The following is a 23207-nucleotide window of genomic DNA, read 5'->3' as shown; positions in this document are numbered from 1 at the left end:
GACTTTTATGACATAGTGCATCGCCGCCATTTTGCAATCTAAAATGGTCATCATTTTCGAAATCTGCGCCCTCCAAAACCTATAAAACGACATCCATGACGACTTTTATGACTTAGTGCATGGCCGCCATTTTGGAATTCAAAAAGGTCATCATTTTCGAAATCGGGGCCCCCTAAAACCTATAAAACGACATCCATGACGACTTTTATGACATAGCGCATGGCCGCCATTTTAGAATTCAAAATGGTCATCATTATCGAAATCTGCGCCCCCCAAAACCTATAAAACGACACCCATGACGACTTTTATGATATAGTGCATGGCCGCCATTTTGCAATCTAAAATGGTCATCATTTTCGAAATCTGCGCCCTCCAAAACCTATAAAACGACATCCATGACAATTTTTATGACATAGTGCATGGCCGCCATTTTGGAATTGAAAAAGGTCATCATTTTCGAAATCGGGGCCCCCTAAAACCTATAAAACGACATCCATGACGACTTTTATGACATAGTGCATGGCCGCCATGTTGGATTCCAAAATGGTCATCATTTTCGAAATCTGTGCCCCCCTAAAACCTATAAAACGACATATATGACGACTTTTATAACATAGTGCATGGCCGCCATTTTGGAATCCGAAATGGTCATCATTTTCGAAATCTGTGCCCCCCTAAAACCTATAAAACGACACCCATGACGACTTTTATGACATAGTGAATGGCCGCCATTTTGGATTCCAAAATGGTCATCATTTTCGAAATCAGGGCCCCCTAAAACCTATAAAACGACATCCATGACGACTTTTATGAGATAGTGCATGGCCGCCATGTTGGATTTCAAAATAATCATCATCATAGAAATCTGCGCCCCCCAAAACCTAAAAAACGACATCCATGACGATTTTATGACATAGACGACATAGTGCATGGCCGCCATCTTCATCTATATTTTGTTGCAGACTTACCTTGGCCGCAGACGTTCGGAATTTTCATTCAGTTTTCGTACGGAATGACAGGTAGGAACGGGACGTCGCTCTACAAATGTCATTCCGTTCAGAAAATGGGGTTGGCCGGTCGAAGTATTTTGAAGATGGCGCCAGCATAGCTTGCCCTGTCAATCCCTAGAATTGTGTCAATTTTTTGTTTGTAATGAATATTTATGTCCTGGATGCCAGTCATTTAAGCCAAATCTCATAGACAAAGGGGCAAGCTGTGATGGCGCCATCTATGCATACCTTTGACAGTTGCCAACCCCATTCCGAACGTCTGTGGCCTTGTGGCGAGGCTAAAGTCGACAATGGATTGAAAACGTGTGCGAATATAGTTGTCAAATCAAATTTGTCAGTAAATAAGAACAAAAAAACTATACTCGTCCTTTTCTTTCGGGTGCTAGTACTGGTGTAAGACAAAGATAGTATGATTCTCTCTGTCTGTGTTTGAAACGAGACAGTCCTTTGACAAACTATAATTGTAAGCTCTGTGGAGCCTTTAACTGATTCACCATAGAGATTAAAATAAACTGTATCTGTGGTAAGCCGTAATGTTTCTTGTACCTATGGAGTGTAGAACCTCTACCTTCCATAGTTTCTTGCCAAATGTCAAATACCTATACTATGTTTATTTTTATCTTGCTAATCATTTCAAAATGGTAAATTTAAAGACGATATTATAAAAGTGCAAGCCGAGCGCTTTAATTTGATACCAAACTCGACCATACTTTCTTACAAAAAAGATGACCAGAAATGCATGACCCCTCACAAATAGCTTTTTAGCATTTTAAGCTCTTCTAGTTTAATAACCTCTTGATAAAGCCTGCTCATAATTTAATGACTATAATTTACTGCCCTCAACTACACGTTTACCCAATTTCATTTAAATTAGGACAGATTTACTTAAGTTCTTGAGTATCAAACTATCTTCTGACAGTTCAGCTTAAAAACATCGAAATGCCGGGACGTGCCGCTAGCCGGCCGCGTGTCCGAAGTCGAATGTAAGAACTTCGCTTCGCTTCGCTTGCTCGTTCGATAAGTAAATAAAATTTAGAGAACGTTTTGTCGTTGAAAGATGGTTTAGTAGTGTTTAAAGGCGCATAAATATTTCGTCGGGTGACAAGCAAAAGTCACTAACTAACATCATTGAAATTATTGGACAATAAACCGTGTTACAAGTGTAATAAAGTGCATTGTTACTTTAATTTTTTGATAGTACTTAGTGAGTTTTGCTTGTCACCCGACGATTTAGAAAATGCCACGCCTCCAACAACAGTTTATTATAACTCAATTAGACTAATAATGTAATTATTTTTAATTTTGAACAAGCAGAAACGTCTGCGAACGATGCTATTAAGCTTAGAATAAATTTAAAAGTGGAAAAATTACTGTCTTGGGTGAGACTTGAACTCACGGCCTCTGGATAGATACTCCAGCGCTCTGCCATCTGAGCAACCAAGACCTCATCCCCAGCCAGCAAATCTTTCCACCATATTATAGGTCAAGGGGACCCTTAGCGACATCTACCGTAAGTGTTACACTTCTTAAACGGCTACCGGAGTTCCAAGTCATATTGGAAATTCACCAGTTACGATGTGCTACCCATACTAATTTTAATTTTGAACAAGCAGAAACCTCTGCGAACGATGCTATTAAGCTTAGAATAAATTTAAAAGTGGAAAAATTACTGTCTTGGGTGAGACTTGAACTCACGGCCTCTGGATAGATACTCCAGCGCTCTGCCATCTGAGCAACCAAGACCTCATCCCCAGCCAGCAAATCTTTCCACCATATTATAGGTCAAGGGGACCCTTAGCGACATCTACCGTAAGAGTGTTACACTTCTTAAACGGCTACCGGAGTTCCAAGTCATATTGGAAATTCACCAGTTACGATGTGCTACCCATACTAATTTTAATTTTGAACAAGCAGAAACGTCTGCGAACGATGCTATTAAGCTTAGAATAAATTTAAAAGTGGAAAAATTACTGTCTTGGGTGAGACTTGAACTCACGGCCTCTGGATATCCAGAGGCCGTGAGTTCAAGTCTCACCCAAGACAGTAATTTTTCCACTTTTAAATTTATTCTAAGCTTAATGTAATTATTGTTTCGTATCGAATGTGCCAATAGTTCACATCGCAAGCGTCCATACAAGGATGGCTCCGGTGCATTGGTGCATCCATAATATCTAAACTATGCAACTTTGAGCGGTGTTGCTCGTGAATAAGAAACGTACGAACATTTGTGTAAGGACCGATTGAGCAAAGTTCATCCGACCGATCAAGTGGAAAATTATGATGGAAAAGTACACAGTAGGTATCGTAAAACGGGGTAAGATGGGTGAAATTTGACTTCCAAACCTCGATAAAATTTTATTTTTACACGTGAATACTGAATGGTGTATATAATAAGTGGTTCGGACGTTTGTATTTTATTTTGGGTAGTTCAATTTCATAACTTTGACGATAAAGAGGCAAACCCACCTCACCCCGTAGTGCCTCGTATTTGGGGTGTGAGGGTTTTTCATACAAAGGTTTTGGAAGATTTTGGAACATTGTTGGATCGATTTTTTTTATTATGCGTATTACTATAGCCCCATTTTAAATTGGAATACATTAATTTTGTAGCAGTAGCCTTAAAATTCCTTCTCACCCCCCTCTCAAACCTTCTCTCCCCATTCATAACCCAACTCTCCCCGCGAAACCTACTCACCCCGTTTTACGGTATAGCGAAGAATTTTTATTCGATAAAGGGTGTATACGCTATTCATCTTAAAAGGCAAGTGAACTAATAAGACTGGCTTGACGAAATGTGCTGTGAATTTAGATGATGGTTTGTGTTTTAGATTTATTGTTTTCGTTAATACACGGTGGCTAAAAAATAACTGCATTCCCGTTGCCAGGGAGGTTTTGGAATTATACTGAGCAACTTTTACTATGGGACCAACAACCAAATCGAGTCATAGAAAATGGACTAGCCTAAATGTATGAAAGAGCCAAATTTTTTCTTGCGAGTTCAGGGTTGGTGCCATAGTAAAAGTTGCTCAGTAAAATCCCAAAACCTCCCTGTCAACGGGAATGCAGTTATTTTTTAGACAACCTTTATAAGATTGGCTTTTTTAATGTGACAGGGAAAACGCTATGATGAGAGTATGGTGTAACATTGGTTTCAGTAAAACTGGGTTCACTGATTTTTTTTTTTATAAATTTCTAGTCGAAACTAGTTTTCGCCAAAACACTTCCAATTACAATTAACTTTCATTGAGGCCTTACGGAACACTAGTTTTAACTAACGCGTTTCCACTAAAAACGGGTTATTACGGAAACATAAATTTATTTTTGATGTCACCGATTCACACCACATGCATTTTTAGGAGTTCTCTATCTGTCAACTAGGTACTTACTCAGTTTACCATGCAATCTAGATATAGTGTGAATACTGTGAATTACTACACATTAATTAGTTAATACAATTAATGAATCGATCCTCGAATAGCAATGACACGCGATGAATCCAATTGCCCGCCCAGTGCACCGTGCATTAGGGGCCAGTATCACTGCTTTGAGAAACCCTGCTTACCACAGTTTGGTAATGGATTTCATCAGAACAATTTATAAGCACAAACTTCTTTAAAAAATCTGGTCAAATCAAATGGATAAATAGGTCTACGGCTGCCCTTTAACTGTTGTATCAAAAGATTTAATTTGGATCGCATTCATGCGATAGGAATATTATAAATTTTTAGTTTAGGTCTTCAAATTTTTTTTGCAAAAATATTACCGTTATTTACATTATGATGGTGGAATCAATAGGTATCTACAAATGTTCGAGATGGAAGATCTTGCAAGTGACTATATTCGATGTAAGTAGGACCTTTAAATAAAACCGACTATAGGTACATATTTTATAATGTTAACTTAGAAAACAAAAACCTTTTTACGCGCGTTCAGTTAAACTGGGTTCAATGAAATTTTTTTTTATCAATTTCTACTTTCTAGTCGAAACTAGTTTTCACCAAAACACTCCTAATTACAATTCATTTTCATTGAGACCTTACGGAACACTAGTTTCACCAGCGTTTCCACTAAAAACGGGTTATTACGGGAACATAACATATTTACTTTCGGTGTCACCGATTCACAACCAAATGCATTTTTAGGAGTTCTATCTAGACACCACCAGTAAACCATCACTAACTATTCCCGAAAACAAATATGATCAAGTTTATAACTGCATTAACTCACGATAAATATGAGTGACACATCGTGCAATATTTAGTACGGAACCGGCTATCAAATGCTCGCATTACAAGTATTGTGGGCCGTTTTTGCGTTGTCAAGTATGTAATGAGGAGCCAAGCGGTTTGGAGCGGGAGTTGCATCACCCTTGTGCAACACGTCACTGCACTACTGCACTTAATATGCATCGTATTTCACAATCTGATTTATTACTGGAAGGAATTTAATCTGGGATTATGACCTCAGGAACATAGGTTGCATGTTTGTGTTAAATTTTTTGGCATGCAAAGTTCATAATGGGTGGGCGTGTTATTGAGTTCTGCAGATTAGATTTCGCGTTGAATGGATATGAACTAAAGTTTATATATTTTAGATATTAATGACCAGCTGTACGTTTAATGCCCCCAACTAGAAGGTCCGATCTGGTGAATATGCAAGGACCCGCGATTGATCGGCAGCAGTGCTCGACCGACAGATCTTGCGGAGATTGATGTCCTGAGATTGACTTAAGTATTTGGATATGGAGACGAATGTAAGAGTTCGCTTATTACGACGTTTTAATTCTTTAGCGAAGCACTTTGAAGATATATTTAGAAGGTATTCTAAAGGAAACTTAGTACATGCGCCCGCGCATCTCGCGCCCGAATACTGTGTTTCACGCACCACCGCCGCCGGCCGCTGAAGCGTTTTTTTCAGCTGCAGTATTCAAATGGGGCGGCATCAGCATTGTAAATGCATGTAAATAATTTTCGGTTCACTATAAAAGTGTAGGTGTTTGGTGGTAGGCATTACATTCCAAGGTTTGCTTCGGAGGTGTGTTGTAGCGAACTAATAAAACATAGCGATGTCTCGTTTTACGGTAAGGATCTGTGGATGATAAAGTGCAGCGGCTTCCAGTGTTTAAATAAAATGGATTTGATTTAAAAAAGATGTTATTATAGGGTCAAATGTTTTTCAGATTCTCTTTGTCATCGCTTTGGCGTATGAAGCTTTCGGAGAAGGTGAGGAGTAGAAAATAAATAAGTTATCTCAACCTATTCAAATAGTTCAACATTTTAATAGCTGGAAATTTACTTTAATTTTCACTGGTTAATATACCCAAATAAGTATCTAGATTTCTCCTATTCATCTTACCGCTTTGCCGGTTACGTGCTAAGAGCCAAGATTCAATATTGTCAAACTTATTTGCCTACTTAGTTGTGGCTTGTATTATTTTAAATATATTTCGAATATTTTGTAGGTGTGAAGAAAGACACCGTCGCTACTGATTCCAATGCTGAGCAGTCTGGATTTTACGGTTCTATCGCCAGCCCCGGCCTGATCGGCGGCGGCCTGATCGGCGGCGGCCTGATCGGTGGCTCAGCCATCGTCGCCGGAGGCCCCGCGCTCATCGCTGGCGGCCCAGCCGTCGTCGCCGGAGGCCCCGGCCTCATCGGCGCTGGTGGCCTCGTGGGCAGCGGCCAGGCCCTCAACAATGCCGCCGCCGTTGGCGCGGCTCAACTCAGCGCCATCCAGAACGCTCAGGCCGTCCAAGCCGCTAACATCGCCAACGCGGCCGCCGCCGCTATCCAGGGAGCCCGCGTGACCGAAGGCGCCGCCCGTGCTGGACAAGTCAACGCTATTAACAACGCTAGGGCTTTGGAGGCGGCGCGCATCGCCAACTTGCAGAGGGCTCAGGCTGCCGCATACGAGAACGCCAGAGCCGTAGAGGCCGCACGCAGTGCTGCTGCGGGAAGCGCTATTGAAGCCGGCCGCGCCGCGGAGGCCGACCGTCTTGCTAACGCCGCCCGCATCCAAGGTCTGGCTATCGCCCAGGCACGCGCCGTGGAAGCCGCCCGCATCGCCAACGCCGCCCGCGCGCAGGCGTCCGCCGTCGCCGCTAGCGCCGCCCAAGCTCAGGCTGTCGCTGACGCGGCTGCCAGGCAGGCCCAGGCCGGAGCTCTGCTGCTCGGCGCTGGCGGCGTCGGAGTAGTAGGCGTAGCGCCGGTAGCGGTCGGCGGCCTCGGTCTCGCTGGTGCCCCAGTGGCTGTTGGAGGCCCGGTGGTCGGCTCTCTCGGCGGTCTTGGAGCCTACGGTGGCGGCTGGGGCGGGGCTGGCAAATGGCACTAAACGGAAAATTTAAATAAACCTCTTGATTGGACACACACATAGATTCTACATCCATTTCGGCTTTCTCCATGGAAATGGTTGGCGGCAGATCTCAATACAACACGGTTGGTCATGTAAATATTAATGCAAATTTTACCTTGTAAACCTTCGACTACCTACCAATAAATAATACAATAGCATAGAGTACTGTCGTTGTTATTTCATTACTTAGAATTATCGTGTAATTTGAGCATAAGCGATTTATATAAGTAACTGAACGGACTGCTCTGCATTCTTTCATGTAAGCTTGATTTCTAGGTGCAAGGTGTGGCCTGTAACAGGTACCTAGCAGAGCAGGTATAGCTGCTGTAAATAAGTCAATTTTAATCCAGTTCTTTAAAGCGGCACTAATATTTTCGAACTATATTACACCTGACATGTATAAGTATGAATCACCAGCATCTGCCCGCGACTTCTTTAGCGTGGAATGATGGTATCCGTGACAAAACTATCTCAATGTCCGGACTCCAACTGTCTCTATACCAAAACTCATCTAAATTGTTACAGCAATTAAAGCGTACAAAGGATAAACAGACCGACAGAGCAAGGGTGTATCTATACATCTATCTATCTATCTATACATATAATAAAGCTGAAGGGGGTCGAAAGTCTGTACATGGAAGATATTCGAAAAAAAGTTGGCTGGGGATACTTAGAATCGATAACAGAACACGTTCCAACAGTTTTTAGAATTTTTGTCTGTTTGTCTGTTTATCTGTTTGTCTGTTTATTAGAACGCGCATCGCGTGAAAACGGCTGAACGGATTTTGATGCAAACTTTACTAATCTGTCGAGAATATCTCCGGCCAGGTTATAGGCTATAAAAATTCAACCCCTAAAAGAGGGGGTAGCCACAACACCCGCTTGATTTAAGTTTGCCCCTGAATCTTATGGCGCTACTTAGGAAGTAGGGGCGAACTTTTTTCAAATATGTGCTATCACTATTGAGTACCCTGGTAAACTAACAGATGGCGCCGAATTTAATACATAGTGACATGAATAAGCCACCGAGGAATGATTTTGCCAAATTAACTCTAAGTTTAGTTGAGGGGGTACGGATACCAACAAATTGAATAATTATATTGATTTAATAATACAACAAAATTAAACGACAGTAAATTAATTGCCCCTCATTGCACAGTGCCATCTTTTTCACGACTACCCAAAAACAAGAGAGACAGAGAGAGAGAGAGAGAGAGAGAGAGTATTGTGTTTTCAGCGTTCGTGTTTGTATGTAGGTATATATTTATTTATGTGAGTTTCTTTATTCCACCTTACTTCTGAATGCCTTAACCGATTTAAGGCCTGTGCACACCGGCTGCGTGTGCGTGACGTGCACTTGCGCGTGCGGCGTTGTAGTATACAGATCCTTATGAGAGACGGCACACCGCTTGCGTGAAGTGTGCGTGTGCGGCTCTAACATTTTAGCGCAAGCACACGCGCACGTCACGCACACGCAAGCCGGTGTGGCTCGGCCTTTAGACGTACGATACATCATTAGAATCCTTACGTCATCTCGGGTGACATAGGCTATGTGACGTCATTATCAAAGCAATATGGCGGACTTAATACGCCATATTACGCAACCTTTAGAAAAAAAAATCGGGCAAACCTATCGAGTAGGGTATCAAAATGAAGGGTTGTGAAAGCCGATTAATAATATATATCCAACATGTGGGTTTAAATTTGAGTTATAGAAAGTACGAATTGACAAAACATGTTAAGAGAAGCTAATCTCATTAAACCAAATATTATTATTATTCAATAATAATATTTGAATGGGATACTCATTAAAATACAAAGAAGGCCCAATGTACGTGACGCGCTGCACGCGGTTCAAAGCCGGGCGCCCTCGACTCTCTCATATTAAAGTGTCGGGCGTAGCCCGATGTACGTGACGCGCTGTTCGCGTTCCAAAGCCGAGTGAATTCGACTTTCTCATAGGTACTGAAAGTGTTGCGCGTAGCCCGATGTACGTGACGCGCTGCACGCGGTCCAAAGCCAGGCAACTTCGACTTTCTCATATAAAAATGTCAGGCTAAGCCCGACGTACGTGACACGCTGTACGCTTACCAAAGCCGGGCGCCGAAGGAGCCCTCATAGTCAAACCTTCGGACGTAACCACTGATACGCGTTCCAAAGCCGGGCGCCTTCGGCGCCCTCATACTAAAAGAATCTGGCGTAGCCCGACGTACGTGGCGCGCTACACGCAGTCCAAAGCCAGGCGACTTCGACGTTCTCATACTAAAAGAGACGTCCGTGACACGCTGTATGGTTACCAAAGCCGGGCGCCTTCGGCGCCCTCATACTCATAGAGTCGGGCGTAGACCGACGTACGTGACACGCTGTATGGTTACCAAAGCCGGGCGCCTTCGGCGCCCTCATACACAAAGCGTCGGGAGTAGCCCGACGTACGTGGCGCGCTGTACGCGTTCCAAAACCGGGCGCCTTCGGCGCCCTCATACTCAAAGCGTCGGGCGTAACCCGCTGTACCAGGCCTGAAGGCGCCCTCATACTAAAATATCCGGGCATAGCTCGATATATGTGGCGCGCTGCACGCGGTCCAAAGCTAGGCGACTTCGACCTTCTCATACTAAAAGAGACGTACGTGACAAGCTGTATGGTTACCAAAGCCGGGCGCCTTCGGCGCCCTCATACTAAAAGTGTCGGGCGTAGACCGATGTAAGTAACACGCTGTACGTGTTCCAGATCTGGGGCGCCCTCATACTAAGAGTCAGGCGTAGACCGACGTACGTGACACGCTGTCCGCGTTCCGAAGCTGGGCGTCTTCGGCGCCCTCATACTAAAAGAGTCGGGCCTAGACTGACGTACGTGACACGCTAAACGCTTGCCAAAGTTGGGCGCCGAAGGCATCCTCATACTCAAAGTGTCAGGCTAAGCCCGCCGCACGTGGCGCGCTGAACGCGTTCCAAAGCCGGGCGCCTTCGGCGCCCTCATACTTAAAGCGTCGGGAGTAGCCTCACGTACGTGGCGCGATGTACGCATTCCAAAGCCGGGCGCCTCATACTAAGAGTGTCGGGCATAGACCAACGTACGTGACACGCTGTACGCGTTCGAAAGCCGGGCGCCTCCGGCGCCCTCATACTCAAAGCGTCGAGCATAACCCGACGTACGTGACACGCTGTACGTTTGCCAAAGTTGGGCGCCGAAGGCACCCTCATACTCAAAGCGTCGAGTTAAGCCCGACGCACGTGGCGCGCTGTACGCGTTCCAAAGCCGAACGCCTTCGGCGCCCTCATACTAAAAGAGTCGGGCATTGCCCGACGTATGTGGCGCACTGCACACGGTCCAAAGCTAGGCGACTTCGACTTTATCATACTAAAAGAGTCGGGCGTAGTCAGACTACTACAAATCGTGCTCTAAAAAGTATGAAACAATAAGATATAATTCTTATCAGAAATTATCATGCAGGAAATTATAAATGTTATAATTTTTAAATAAAAAATTACAGCCTAATATATTTTATATATTTAGCAGCTTACTGACACAAACCGAATTCCACGCGGGCGGAGCCGCGGGCACAGCTAGTCTATAATAAAAAAACCAGGCCAAGTGTGAGTCGGACTCGTGCACGAAGGGTTCCGTACCATTATGCAAAAAACGACAAGAAAATCACGTTTGTTTTATGGGAACCCCACTTAAATATTTATTATATTCTGTTTTTAGTATTTGTTGTTATAACGGCAACAGAAATACATCATCTGTGAAAATTGATCAACTGCCGAGGTATCAGAAATACATCAACTGCCTAGCTATCACTGTTCATGAGATAGGTTCAGCCTGGTAACAGCGGCCAGCGGAGTCTTAGTGATAGGGTCCAGTATTTATTTTTCCTTTGGGTACCCTAAGAAAACGAAGCTCTAGGATGAACAACTGATAATTTCGTAGGTAGTTAAATGTTTTGAAATAAACCACCGACCAACCGACCGCTTCCTTTCCTGATTTCACTTAACATCCTACATCGAGCTACATATGGTGCGTGGTGCGTGGTAGCAATATTGGAAGATATTGTGGATATGAGTACTTATTTATTCTTCCGTCGATATCTCAATGCCGATGATCGTCAGTCGTAACCCAACAGGACATAAAGATAAACAGTAGTTCTTTCCTTACTAATAAGTTAGTATATAGTAGGTATGGTAATGACTTCTTCAAGTAGGTAATAACAATTCTTTATGATTACTTTTGCTATTTTAACGGAGTAGAGATCGTACGGCTATGCGCTTTTATTGTTGCCGCTTATCAAGTCATATGATAATAAATATCTTGGGAGATCTCAATATCGCCTTTGACAAGGCATTTATGTTCGTGTGAGAGTGACGGGTGAATTACGGATCAATTGATTAAGATAATAAACGCGATCATATTATTAAGCCGCCTTTTCTCATCGTGATCTTCTTAAAGCCACAAAGTCTAAAACCATACTATTTGCTGGTCATGCAACCATATAAATACCAACATTATATGAGTCGGATATCAATGAAGCCTTGAGACCTTGATAGTCATGAATGATTGTATACCTATTGTTAATAATCTTCTTATTCTTATCATAATTATGCAATTTATTATAATAAGATAAGAAGCATTTGGTAGCCTCGCGCAGGGGTCGGAGAAATTAAAAAAAAAGTCAACCGCAGTAGAAATATAGTTTTAGGAAACTTAGAACCGCAAATATTAATTTTAGCTCTTTCGCCGTTCCCATCAACCCGGTAGCTTCTCAAGTGCGAGGAGCTTCGCGCATCATCATCAGCTTAATTCATTTTAATTTGAAAACTATCCGATGTAAAACACATCTAACGCGTCACACGGGTATAAGAACCTAAAATTGGCTACTGGCGCCACCTGTAAAATACTACGGCTGGCCAACACCAGAGCGGCTACCGCGAAAACCGAAATTCGCAAATTGCGGGGTTCTTTCTCTTTTACTCCAATGAAGGCGTAATAAGAGTGACAGAGAAAAATCCCCGCAATTTGCGAACTTCGATTTTTGCGGTTATAGCCCAGGCGTGGCTCACTCCGCGATTCGTCGCTTTGCTACAGGCTACAGGTAGCTAAAAGTACATCCGTTCCACACCAATTTTGATGGCTAGCCATAAACCATATCTGTCCTGATCTTAACAGACGCGTTTTGTTAGAGAGTGAGTCTTCTGTACCTAGTACTATTATTTATTCGGTGTCAACACTGGATTAATTCCTCTAATTTGAGGATGTTTTATTTAGTATGTATTTACGGATAACTTGTGTCATACCTACAGATAACCTCAGCCTACTAACCGATAACGATATCTATTCAGTAGAATCGAATTTACGTATGTAAACATAAACAGGCAAAAGCAGAGGCCGCGTCTCAAATTTTAAGATAACGACGGGTATATAAACTTTAAACTGGACTAACTTGAGACATAACTTCAAGAGAACACTTATACGATGGCTTTCAAAGTAAGTAAATTTAATTTTAAAATCATATATATACCTATTCACAAATAATTTCTTTTCACTCTGTTAACTTTCTCAGCATTTGCTAAAAATACAGTGCTTTTTTCCAGTAGAAACCTAAATCAAACTTAAAAATATGAAGCAAAATTTTGCATGGAGACTCGTCAGTGTCTGTCCAGTTCTGTCGAGTTAGCCGACTCTGTTTTAACTAAGTACATTCAATATGTAGGTACAGGATTTTCTTTCGGCCTCACAGTAAAAGTTGCTCAGATCTTATATATAAACAGTAAATACATACTATAAAAAAATCTGTATATTGTTCTGTTTAAAACAAAATTTTAATCCACTTGTAAGGTTACCTACGCGTCAATAGTTTTTAAGGGTATGCTTTATTTCCTGGCGGAACACAGCCCCATTCTTGGGGGTTGCGATGAGATTGCACTTATTATGTAGGTACTACGGAATTCTTTGGACACGCAAACATAAATAGTCTATGCAAATCTCCAAATTTTTCTCATATCGGATATTTATAACTTACTGTAGACTTATTTACGAATTTTGCAATATTTTGCTTCAATTTTATTTTCATATTCTTCTCTTTATTTATTTTTCTTCTTAAGTTAGGTTAATTATAATATGAATATAAAAGTAAAATATAAAAACACTTACAAAACAATAAAAAAAAAATTATAAACACATTATAAAAAACCTAACCTAGGGTGCCGCCGGCAGCGGGGCAGGGCCCAAGCTGCCGGTGGTCAGGGCCGCAGAGTGAGGAATTGACGTACTATACGCGCCGTGTCCAAAATTACCGCCTTCTGCATCTGACCCTTGATCCAACCACCTAGCGAGAGTCTCTCTAGGTGTTGGTCGAGACTCTTCGCTGACACGACTATAGGAACAATGATCGTCGAGTCAACATCCCACATGGCGGTTATCTCGTGAGCTAAGTCTAGGTACTTGCTGGACTTGTCCTTCTCGGCCTTCACGAGATTCTCATCATGGAGGATGGTGACGTCGACGAGCACGGCCCGGCGCTGCGATCGATCTATCAGCACGATGTCAGGCTTATTGGCTACAATAGTCCTGTCAGTGATGATAGATCGATCCCAATAGAGCGTGGCACGACCATTTTCGAGAACTGGCGCAGGTGAGCACTTGTAGTACGGCACTTCGCGGTCCACAAGGCCGTATAGGAGGGCAAGTTGCTGGTGAATAATTCTGGCTACGAGATTATGTCTGTGCAAGTACTCGCCGTTAGCAAGATGAGAACAACCGGAGATAATATGCCTGAGTGATTCTCCGGGACGGCGGCATGCCCGACAAATGTCGACCGTACCGTCCTTCAGGATATATCTCCGGTAGATATTCGTCATGATAACTTCGTCCGCAATTGCACAGGCAAAACCCTCTTTTCATATTATTGTTAAAAATACAAGTTTCAAACTTAGCTATAAATTGGGGCTATAAATTCTGTTTATATCATGTAAAATTCTTTTTTTAATAAATATACTTATATTATTTGCCGTATTATATATATAAATCGTTATTTCATTGATTGAATAAATTTACTAATCTAATAATACAATGTTAGTTTTAGTTTTCAATAGTTTTCAAATTAAAATGAATGGGGCGATTTTTTATTGTAGTTTAGGTTTTATTTCTATTAATTTAGTATAATTTTAGTTCATAAGTTTTTATACAACATTTATATTGATTCAATAAAGTTAATATTGTATAATACAATGTTATGTTGTTATTCCACAGATCGCGTGCGTAGTCTTAGCCCTGGCAGTGGCCGCCCTCGGTGAGTACTATTTCCTCAATGGCCGCATTTCGTCAAGTCCCGAGAAACCACATAAGATGCTGGCGCAAATATTAGGGCAAATTTAATTAGGTACCAGCATTGGATGTCTGAATTTTCAGTTAGTAGTATTTATCTATTTTTCATAGACATCCAATGCTGATAATTAAGTTTGCCCTAATATTTTCGCCAGCATCTTTTTTTTATACCATGTCGGCGGCAAACAGGCATATAACCCCAATGATTGTAACAGGCAGTTTTATCATCATCATCATTCTAATCCAGCTAATTAATGTGACTATAATTGTTATTATAATTTTACAGTGAACAAAAGCCACATGGTTCTTTTTTTGTTACTTAGTGAGAAATAGTAGTTTGTGTTACAAGGGATCAAAATGTTATATTTCCGTCAAGGGCGTACATTGAATCCTGAGCGTAATGAGGGATTCAAGTGTTAACGCCCAAGACGAAATAATTTTGATACCGTGTGACACGTACTGCTTTTCACATCAACTATGAGGAAAATAAAAAAATCTTAGTGTTGATACAATCTGATGCTTAAACAGATTATTTAAGCTAAAAAAATAATGTACAAAAAAATGTAAAAATAGTGTGCTTAAACAGAAAAGTGTCACTTTGATCCCTCCTAGCAGGGAGGCAAAGTGCCACTTTGATCCCTCCTAGCAGGGAAGAAAAAGCTCTTTTCCGAATAGGTGGTGTGAAAAGTAATTTTAATTAAAAAATAAATGCTTCTACAAAACCACTGCCTCATTAGACTTTTTAATTTTTTATCTCGTCTCTATAGTTTGCCCATTTGGTATTTCAGGCCACCCCCAGTATGGCGGTAGCGGCGGTCATGGAGGTCAGAGTGGCCATGGAGGTCAGAGTGGCCATGGCGGTCAGAGTGGCTTCGGCGGTCAGAGTGGCCAAGGCGGTCAGAGTGGCCACGGCGGTCATGGCAGTCAGGGAGGACAGGGTCAGCAAGGTGGTTTTCAACATGACCAAGGATTTGGACAAGGAGGATTAGGCGGACAGGGTGGTCAAGGCCAAGGCGGTTTCGGACAGAGTGGTCAAGGCCAGGGCGGTTACGGACAACAGGGTCAGCACGGCTCTCACGGTGGTCAGGGAGGTTTTGGTCAAGACAGCGGCTTCGGCCAAGGTGGGCAAGGCGGACAAGGAGGTTTCGGTCAACAAGGCCAGGGTGGTTACGGTGGCAGCCATGGCAACCACGGTGGCGGATACCAGCAACACGGATACTAAGGAATCAAGATGAAAATCTAACCTGCGCCTGCAAAACTTAATAGTATGACTACTTATCAACATAAATCCTCCTCAGCACGAGTATTTTAGTCTTAAATTAAAACATAAAACAATATTGTCAAGGAATCAACCGTTCAAGGCTTGTCAGATAACCCACCAGAATTTGTTTTTAAACAATAATAAAACTGTAAATAAATGTACCTAACAACAATAATCTTGTTTTGATTATGTAACCATAACCGCCTTATCTTCAAGTCATTGGTCATGTCATGTGTCATCTGTCATAATCGGCCGTGCGTGCCGCGTACATATTAAAGTTCCTTAGATCCGCATACACAGACGAGAATATGATTTATTACATGGATGGATAACACATATTGTGTCTACATTATGTAGATGTATATTCTACAGTAAATATATATGTTTGTGATTAGATGTTTGTGAATAGTTTGTAGTTACTTAGGTACTTGAGTTGGGCCTCTTAATTTCAGTCTATGTACCTAATTTTTTTAATTTAAAAAATGGATATGCTTATTTGTCTCTTGAACTAATCAAGCTCAACATTTAATGCGAATATGTAACGACTATTTTAGCTTACCTCTGCCTTTTTTCCCTACGATTTAAATATTCTTTGCATATAACATTTAATAATTCATTACGCGATTTAAAATAGTTCTATGTCTTATTAGACTATAAGTGGTTTTACGTATTTATGTCGGCGGCCGATCGTAAGATCAGGCATATCGTGAAATTCCTAGGCATATCGTGAAACGTGAAAATCTTTGACTCGTTTCCCTAAATCGACGGAGCCCCGCGTACTCCTATTTCTAGGCAGTTTGCCCTTCGGGCATCTGAAGCAACCTAAGAGCGAACCTATCTTACCCATATATTGGTTTAATGTGACTATCCTCAAAACAATATACAGGAATAGAGATGGGTAGGGGTGAGTAAATACTGAGTATTTACTCAAAGCACCCGATAAATACCCGTATTTACTCATTTAGGTGGGTAAAAACGATTGCTTATAAATTATTCAAAAAGTGAGATTTAAGAACAAAATTGTCTTTTATTGAAGAGTGCTAACGTGTATTAACAATATCTATAAAATAAAAAGCATAGAGGACGCTTAATTTAGGAAAAAAAGGTAATTATTAGTGAGAGGCAAATTTTGTTACCAATTTTGTTTTAGATAAGAAGGTATTTACTTTAAAAATAAGAGAACTTAAATTCTACCGATGTTCTAGATAAGTGCATGTCGCGCAAAAGTGCGTGTTTACGCGGCACTTACGACCTTTTATTCAGGGTTTTTTAAAGAAAACTCAAAAATGGCTCAACCGAGGATGTTCAAAATATTGTTTTTTGTACTTTATTATACGGCTAATCTCCCAATATGTTTTCATATTTTTTCTGAACTTTGGTTCTAAAGTTATAGAGAGATAAACATTACTTTGGCCTTTCGAAATGATTTTTTTCCAAAAATATTCAACTTATCCAAAAATGTTCTTAGAAACATTCCAGTTATTTTTAAAGACCCATTTAATGATGTGCAACATGTTGTTGGTTTCTGAGATTTTTTTTTGTGACAATTAGTTACATGTATGGAGTGCCCCTCTTAAAAATACATTTCTTACAATTTTGAGTACTCAATCCAGTAGCGGCTTACAAAATACACCTATATTTCAAATTTATATGCCCCTTTCAGCACTCTAAATAGTTTATACCCACCAATTTGGGTATAAACGAGTAAATACGGGTATATTGAGTAAATACTGAGTATTTACTCGGTATTTACCTGTGAGTATTTACTCACTACCCATCTCTATACAGGAACATTACGATATGCCTGATCTTACGATCGGCCGCCGACATTTAAGGTGACAGTTCATTTCCAACGACAGCTGCATTAGAGTGACATTCCATTTCCAACTGCAGCTGCAATACTGTTCATTTTACTATGGAAACGCGTCGCTGTCATTGTCAATTTCCACAGTAAAATGAACAGTATTGCAGATGCAGTTGGAAATGGAATGTCACTTTTACTGTTCATTTTACTATGGAAATTGACAATAATGGTAACATTCCATTTCTAACCGCAGCTGCACTACCGGTACTGAACGCGTCGCTGTCACTGTTAATTTCCATAGTAAAATAAAACAGTAATGCAGCTGTCGTTGGAAATGGACTGTCACCTTAACAGCGACGCGTTCATTACTAGTAGTGCAGCTGCGGTCAGAAATGGAATGTTACCATAACACTGACTCCGTAACCAAATCCGTTTAGTCGTTATTGCAACAAACGCCGAAACATCGTATTAAAGTATTTAAACTTCACTAGACTTATATCGACCGGGATATGGACCGTGATTGCCTTTTGTATTGTTTTCGAGCACCCAAAATTTCGACGCATTTACATTTGTATACCTAAATAATTTTAAACGGGCTACTCACGTATTATTCTAGTCGAATAATCGCTCATCATCATGTTATGATCCGTTTTCGGGATCTTCGACAGGACTACACTACAGGAGCACTAAATACACCGTCTGTTTATTTTATTTGAAGAAATAATTTTGATTATGTTCGAGTCTCGCGGAAGTTTAATAAGATTGAAGTGTTACTGGAACCTAGCCCACAGATGTTATCAGTCTACCTATTATTATATGTTGCAAGAACTATAAAGCCTGAGACAAACTGTTTAGTTACAATAATTACTTATTTGCAATACAGTGACCTTTTTCTATCAACATTAATTGTTTCGACACCTCTGCAACAGGAAGGTAACTCTACTCTCCCTATTATCCTTAACAGCAACAAGGCTCTTAGATAAGATATCTAATCATATCAACAATACTTTTGTCTCGACTACTAACTTGCTGCCAGTATAACTTATACTTCCAAGACAGGCTTGTAGTTTTATCAATTAATTTGTTATCTAATATCGACCCCATGGCGTCAGTTTGTAACAACAAACGACAATAGGTTGGTCCGACCAGATCCGCACCGCTCTTGACTCCACAGTTCACATGGCTCTCCACACCGCCAAGAACAGAACCAGGTGGAGAAAGATCGTGAGAGAGAAAGTGATTCAAAACGGAGGCCTCAATACTGAGGATTATGACGCAAGGAGGAGGTAAAGACAAAATGCGAGCAAAATGGTCTGAAAATGAATATAATTTTGAATAAATCTTCCATAACGTTTCTTACGCCCACGTTCCTCCGAAGAACAAATCTATAACTATTTGATTTTTTTACCAACTGCTCAATTTGGATATATTACATTGTGTTATAGAAAATATGGTAAGCTTTGTGAACAACTGCCACTACAATGATATTGGTCATGGTTTTGAATCGTAATATCCTGGCAATTATTGGCTTACTTCATTATCAATGTAATTAAAGTCGGCGGCCAGTTCCCATGAGGATAAGCAATTAACATGCCAATCAATACGATCGATAATTATTGGACAAGATTACATAATTATTACTTACTAGAAATTTCGTTTTAATCTGATTGAGATACGGAGCATGTAATTTAAGCGCTAATAAGAACCTTTAAATGCGCCTTAATATTCTTAAAACTATCTTCATGTTTTATAAACTAGATTTAGATAATATTTTTGTCTTACCAATTACATATGTCCGTGAATTTACCTACGATAAATGACGGTCGAATGGCTATTGCGCGGCTATTAGGTGATCCTTATTCTACTAAAAATTTTCATTGATGGCACCAAATCCAGAAGACGCGTTCCTTCCAATGTAGGACTGATCAAGTGAAAACAATCAAAGAGTCACCTCATAATGAGCATGAAAAATCCCTTGAATAGAGAGAGGTACGCCAGGAAATAATACACCCCATACGTTATTAGTGCGCACGCTTAAGATAGGGTTTAAATCAGTGCTGGATTAAGACATTTTTATGCCCTATTTCTAGACCAAGGTAGTCTTCGGGGTCCATTATATTTGATCGCTCCCTGAGATTTGACTGTTCCCCTAGAGTCCCTAGACGAAGAGTTCTAAATACCTGCTTACATTGCTCATTAGTTAGACCGGCGCTGGTTTAAATACCTGACCTCGTAGCTTCACCTAAAATAAGTGCCTATGAAATTTGCATCCATTAGGATGGTTAATGAAAATTCATTCGCAAAACTAGCCCGTTCTTGTCCTGTTCGATTCGTCGCCATTCAGCCGCTTGGATGTCACACAGGTCTTTGCGGTCCTCATAGGATAGGAACGAATGGCGAAGTCTAGAATTCTAGTGTCGGAGGCCAAAATCCACTTCGGGTCGCTGAGCCAGCGAAGTAAGTACCTAAAACTATCCCAAATGGGGTTCTCTTGGCTTGCACAGTAATCTGAGCTATCAGTAATTCTAGTCACGCAACTGATATGAGTGACATAATAATCCATTTGCATGTAAATCTACAAAGACGGATTAGTTCTTCGAACGCCCGTGGGACCGCCGCCACAATGTACTGAAACCGTGCGTCGTTGCGCACATAATCATCTTCCTTGGAATGATCTCAATCATTATCTCATTTTCAGCACGCTTACCTACCTGTCATTAAATCGTCTGTTTCCTTCTGGTATATAAGGATGGTTATCTAGAGTGGTAAGTCATCGATCAGTCTGCAGCTGAGTTTATCTCTTGTGATTTGAGCAGTAAGCTACCCGGATAAATATGGCAAAACTCGTTGTAAGTATTCTTTAAATATTTTTCTACAATATCTCAATTGATATTAGCGTTGATTACTTTTTAAAGTAAGAGGCGGAAGTAGATTTTATTCTATCCCTTATAGTTAATTAGGAAAGAGAAGATATCTAATGAAAACTGTCCTAATAGGTAAATAACTTTAAGCAGTTAAATAATAGGTAATCTACATATGCAGCTTCTATTTAATATTACAATACTGTAATTTTAATGCTGAATTGCGTAGTAGGTACCTACTTATAGTTACAGTTAGGTACTTACCAATAAATAGAGTTTGACTTCACGACTATCTGTATAAAATTAACCAGTAAACTCACCAAACCACTCGCTTCAATATGAGCTACCTACAGCTAGCTACATAGGGTATCGTCTTGGGTCGTCCCATTCGTTTTTCGTCAAGTTCTAAAATTAGTCCTATTCTGCTTTCGTCACTCATTCTACATTCGTCACAATCGTCGGTGGCTTTCAATGTAGAATGAGTGACGAAAGCAGAATAGGACTAATTTAAGAACTTGGCGAAAAACGAATGGGACGACCGTACGGTCGTACGGTCACTCTCACTTCTTCTCCTCTGTCTCCTCGGTCATTCCCTCATGACTGAGGATCACGATCATTACTGGATGAACTATTAAGTGAACGTCGCTTGATGATACGCGTCTCAGTGGCTTCTGTCCAAAGCGTTCCTTACAACAGAATACAAAGAGGAAGACGAGTCCATTAGGCGAGTTATCTAAAGTACCTACTTCAGAAATTACACTATGGTAGACACTCGTTACATCACGTTACTCGTTACGTCAGAGAAAGAAAGAAAGAAAGAAAATACATTTATTTAAGTCAACCAACCAGTTAAATTACAAATTTTATATCGAGACATAGACGTTAAATAGGACCCCCACTCAGCGTATTAATGCTACGGCGGTAAGCCGCAGCGCTGATTTTCGGTGGGGACCTAACTTATCACTAGTTATCATTGGTGACCGAATAAAAATAAGAAGAGGCTTACAGGATTTTCAAAACCAAGAGCAATGATTTTCAGATGAGCTACATACACTCAAGCTATGTACTTCGGTACCTACGCAAAATTGTACAATTTTATTTATGTAATATACTGATAATTTTAGGTATTCTGATAACACACACCTGTATTAGTATTTCTACAGAACTGCTGGGAAGTACCACTTCGTAAAGAATTGAAGGATGTACTTATAGAGTCGCAGTGCAAGTGTTATATATAGGTACGTCATAATTTCATAGAAGTTTGACGTTTAAAATAACACTTACATTGCGTGGGCTATCAAATTCGCTGCCGACTTTTCTTGGTCCGACTGTACTTATGCCAACAATATACCCCAGATCAGCCCATTTTACGAGGTAGCCAAGTACAGCTGTCTCGGCGCCCAATACGAATTCGTTGCATTTGGCGTCGAGACACTTGGTTCGTGGGGCAGAGGCGCACATATGCTCCTTAAGGAGCTTGGGAAAAGGTTGAGGGAGGCAACGGGTGACCCCCGCGCGGGCAGCTTTCTCGCACAGCGAATTGCCATCGCAATCCAGCGCGGGAACGCTGCCTGCGTGTTGGGCACCCTCCCGAGGGCACCAAATTTTGATAGGTATTTTTAATTTTAATTATTTTAATTGTAGTTAGTTTTAGTTTTATATTCCTATTTATGTCTTTTAGTAATTTATGTAATTTAATATTTCTTATAATGTTGTACATACATTGATTGATTCGATTTTACGAGTATCTCTTCTCCTCTAGATCCTCTTCTCCGTGCTGATGTTAGCGGCCCTGGCCGCCGCCGGCGACGACGCGACCACGCCCGCCGACCCCACAACCACTATCGCCCCCAGCAATGACACCGCGCCCGCCGCCGCCGACGCCACTCTCGCCGCCGACACCAACCAACCTAACCAGACGCCCAAAGCTGCCAACAGTGAAAAACAAGGCAGCAGATAGACTGACCTTTGACGTTATGACGGTTTTTGAATTGCCACGTCTGTATTTTTCAATTTAGATTACTACGTTATATTCGGCAGCATATTTTAGAAAGGTGTTTTTTTACACCATAAGTAAATATTCCATTTCATGGCCCCTTATTCTAATTTCTTTTATCTTACGATTGCAATTTCACTCACATATTTAATATATAATGTTAGTAGTACAACATTTTAAATTCAATTAGGTACTTGATTCTCTGTCTTCGTTGATTCAAATGGCATGTAATTTCTTTGTGATATTAAGGTAGGTATTTAATCCTTTTTAAGGAGTTGTGGCGTTCAAAGGATCACTTTCATTCCCCTCAAGACTGTCATCGCTCTTAATCTAACTATCGTTAGAACATGCTTCGTTTTATGACTTGATTTTATTAAAGGCTTGTATTCTAAGTAAGGAAAGAAGTGTGTCTTCTAGCCATATTTGATGCCTTATTTACGCACATTTTATTAAACATCTACGAATTAGAACATTCATTCTTCATTCATTTGATTAAATCTCATTATTTAAAGAAATCATAATAATAAACCACTTTAAAAAATAATTAAGTTTATAAATAAATTATTGATAACTCTTAGGGTAAGTGCGTCAGTTTTCCGTCCGGTGT

At 40.8% G+C, this 23207-nt stretch overlaps 2 protein-coding genes and 2 long non-coding RNA genes across 4 annotated transcripts in view; 3 read left to right on the top strand and 1 right to left on the bottom strand.

Annotated features, from left to right (window-relative positions):
* The window catches only part of LOC134671883 (uncharacterized), a 40820-nt gene that overhangs the window by 17131 nt on the left and 482 nt on the right, over window positions 1-23207 (bottom strand). Inside the window, exon 2 of the long non-coding RNA XR_010099282.1 lies at window positions 22327-23173. This is a non-coding gene — a long non-coding RNA (uncharacterized LOC134671883). The remainder of the gene's footprint in view (window positions 1-22326; window positions 23174-23207) is intronic.
* LOC134672297 (antifreeze protein Maxi-like) lies at window positions 5860-7524 on the top strand. The gene is made up of 4 exons (XM_063530190.1): window positions 5860-6090; window positions 6190-6232; window positions 6472-6609; window positions 6652-7524. Exons 1-4 carry the CDS (start codon window positions 6076-6078, stop codon window positions 7338-7340), a joined length of 885 nt encoding a protein of 294 aa, XP_063386260.1. The 5' UTR covers window positions 5860-6075; the 3' UTR covers window positions 7341-7524.
* Window positions 12664-16114, top strand: LOC134672295 (uncharacterized). Its single transcript, XM_063530189.1, has 3 exons — window positions 12664-12839; window positions 14604-14643; window positions 15467-16114. Exons 1-3 carry the CDS (start codon window positions 12828-12830, stop codon window positions 15898-15900), a joined length of 486 nt encoding a protein of 161 aa, XP_063386259.1. The 5' UTR covers window positions 12664-12827; the 3' UTR covers window positions 15901-16114.
* LOC134671880 (uncharacterized) lies at window positions 20287-23177 on the top strand. Its single transcript, XR_010099279.1, has 2 exons — window positions 20287-20592; window positions 22367-23177. It is a non-coding gene; the product is annotated as an uncharacterized LOC134671880 (long non-coding RNA).

The sequence above is a fragment of the Cydia fagiglandana genome, chromosome 16 (assembly GCF_963556715.1).
Source record: "Cydia fagiglandana chromosome 16, ilCydFagi1.1, whole genome shotgun sequence".
NCBI classification, from domain to species: domain Eukaryota; kingdom Metazoa; phylum Arthropoda; class Insecta; order Lepidoptera; family Tortricidae; genus Cydia; species Cydia fagiglandana.
This window is presented reverse-complemented; position numbering and strand designations above follow the sequence as displayed.

Coding starts and splice junctions, on each gene's coding strand:
- LOC134672297 (XM_063530190.1), top strand. Junction 6,233..6,471: donor GTATGAAGCTTTCGGAGAAG/GTGAGGAGTAGA, acceptor AATATTTTGTAG/GTGTGAAGAAAGACACCGTC. Junction 6,610..6,651: donor CTCAGCCATCGTCGCCGGAG/GCCCCGCGCTCA, acceptor TCGTCGCCGGAG/GCCCCGGCCTCATCGGCGCT.
- LOC134672295 (XM_063530189.1), top strand. Junction 14,644..15,466: donor CCTGGCAGTGGCCGCCCTCG/GTGAGTACTATT, acceptor TTGGTATTTCAG/GCCACCCCCAGTATGGCGGT.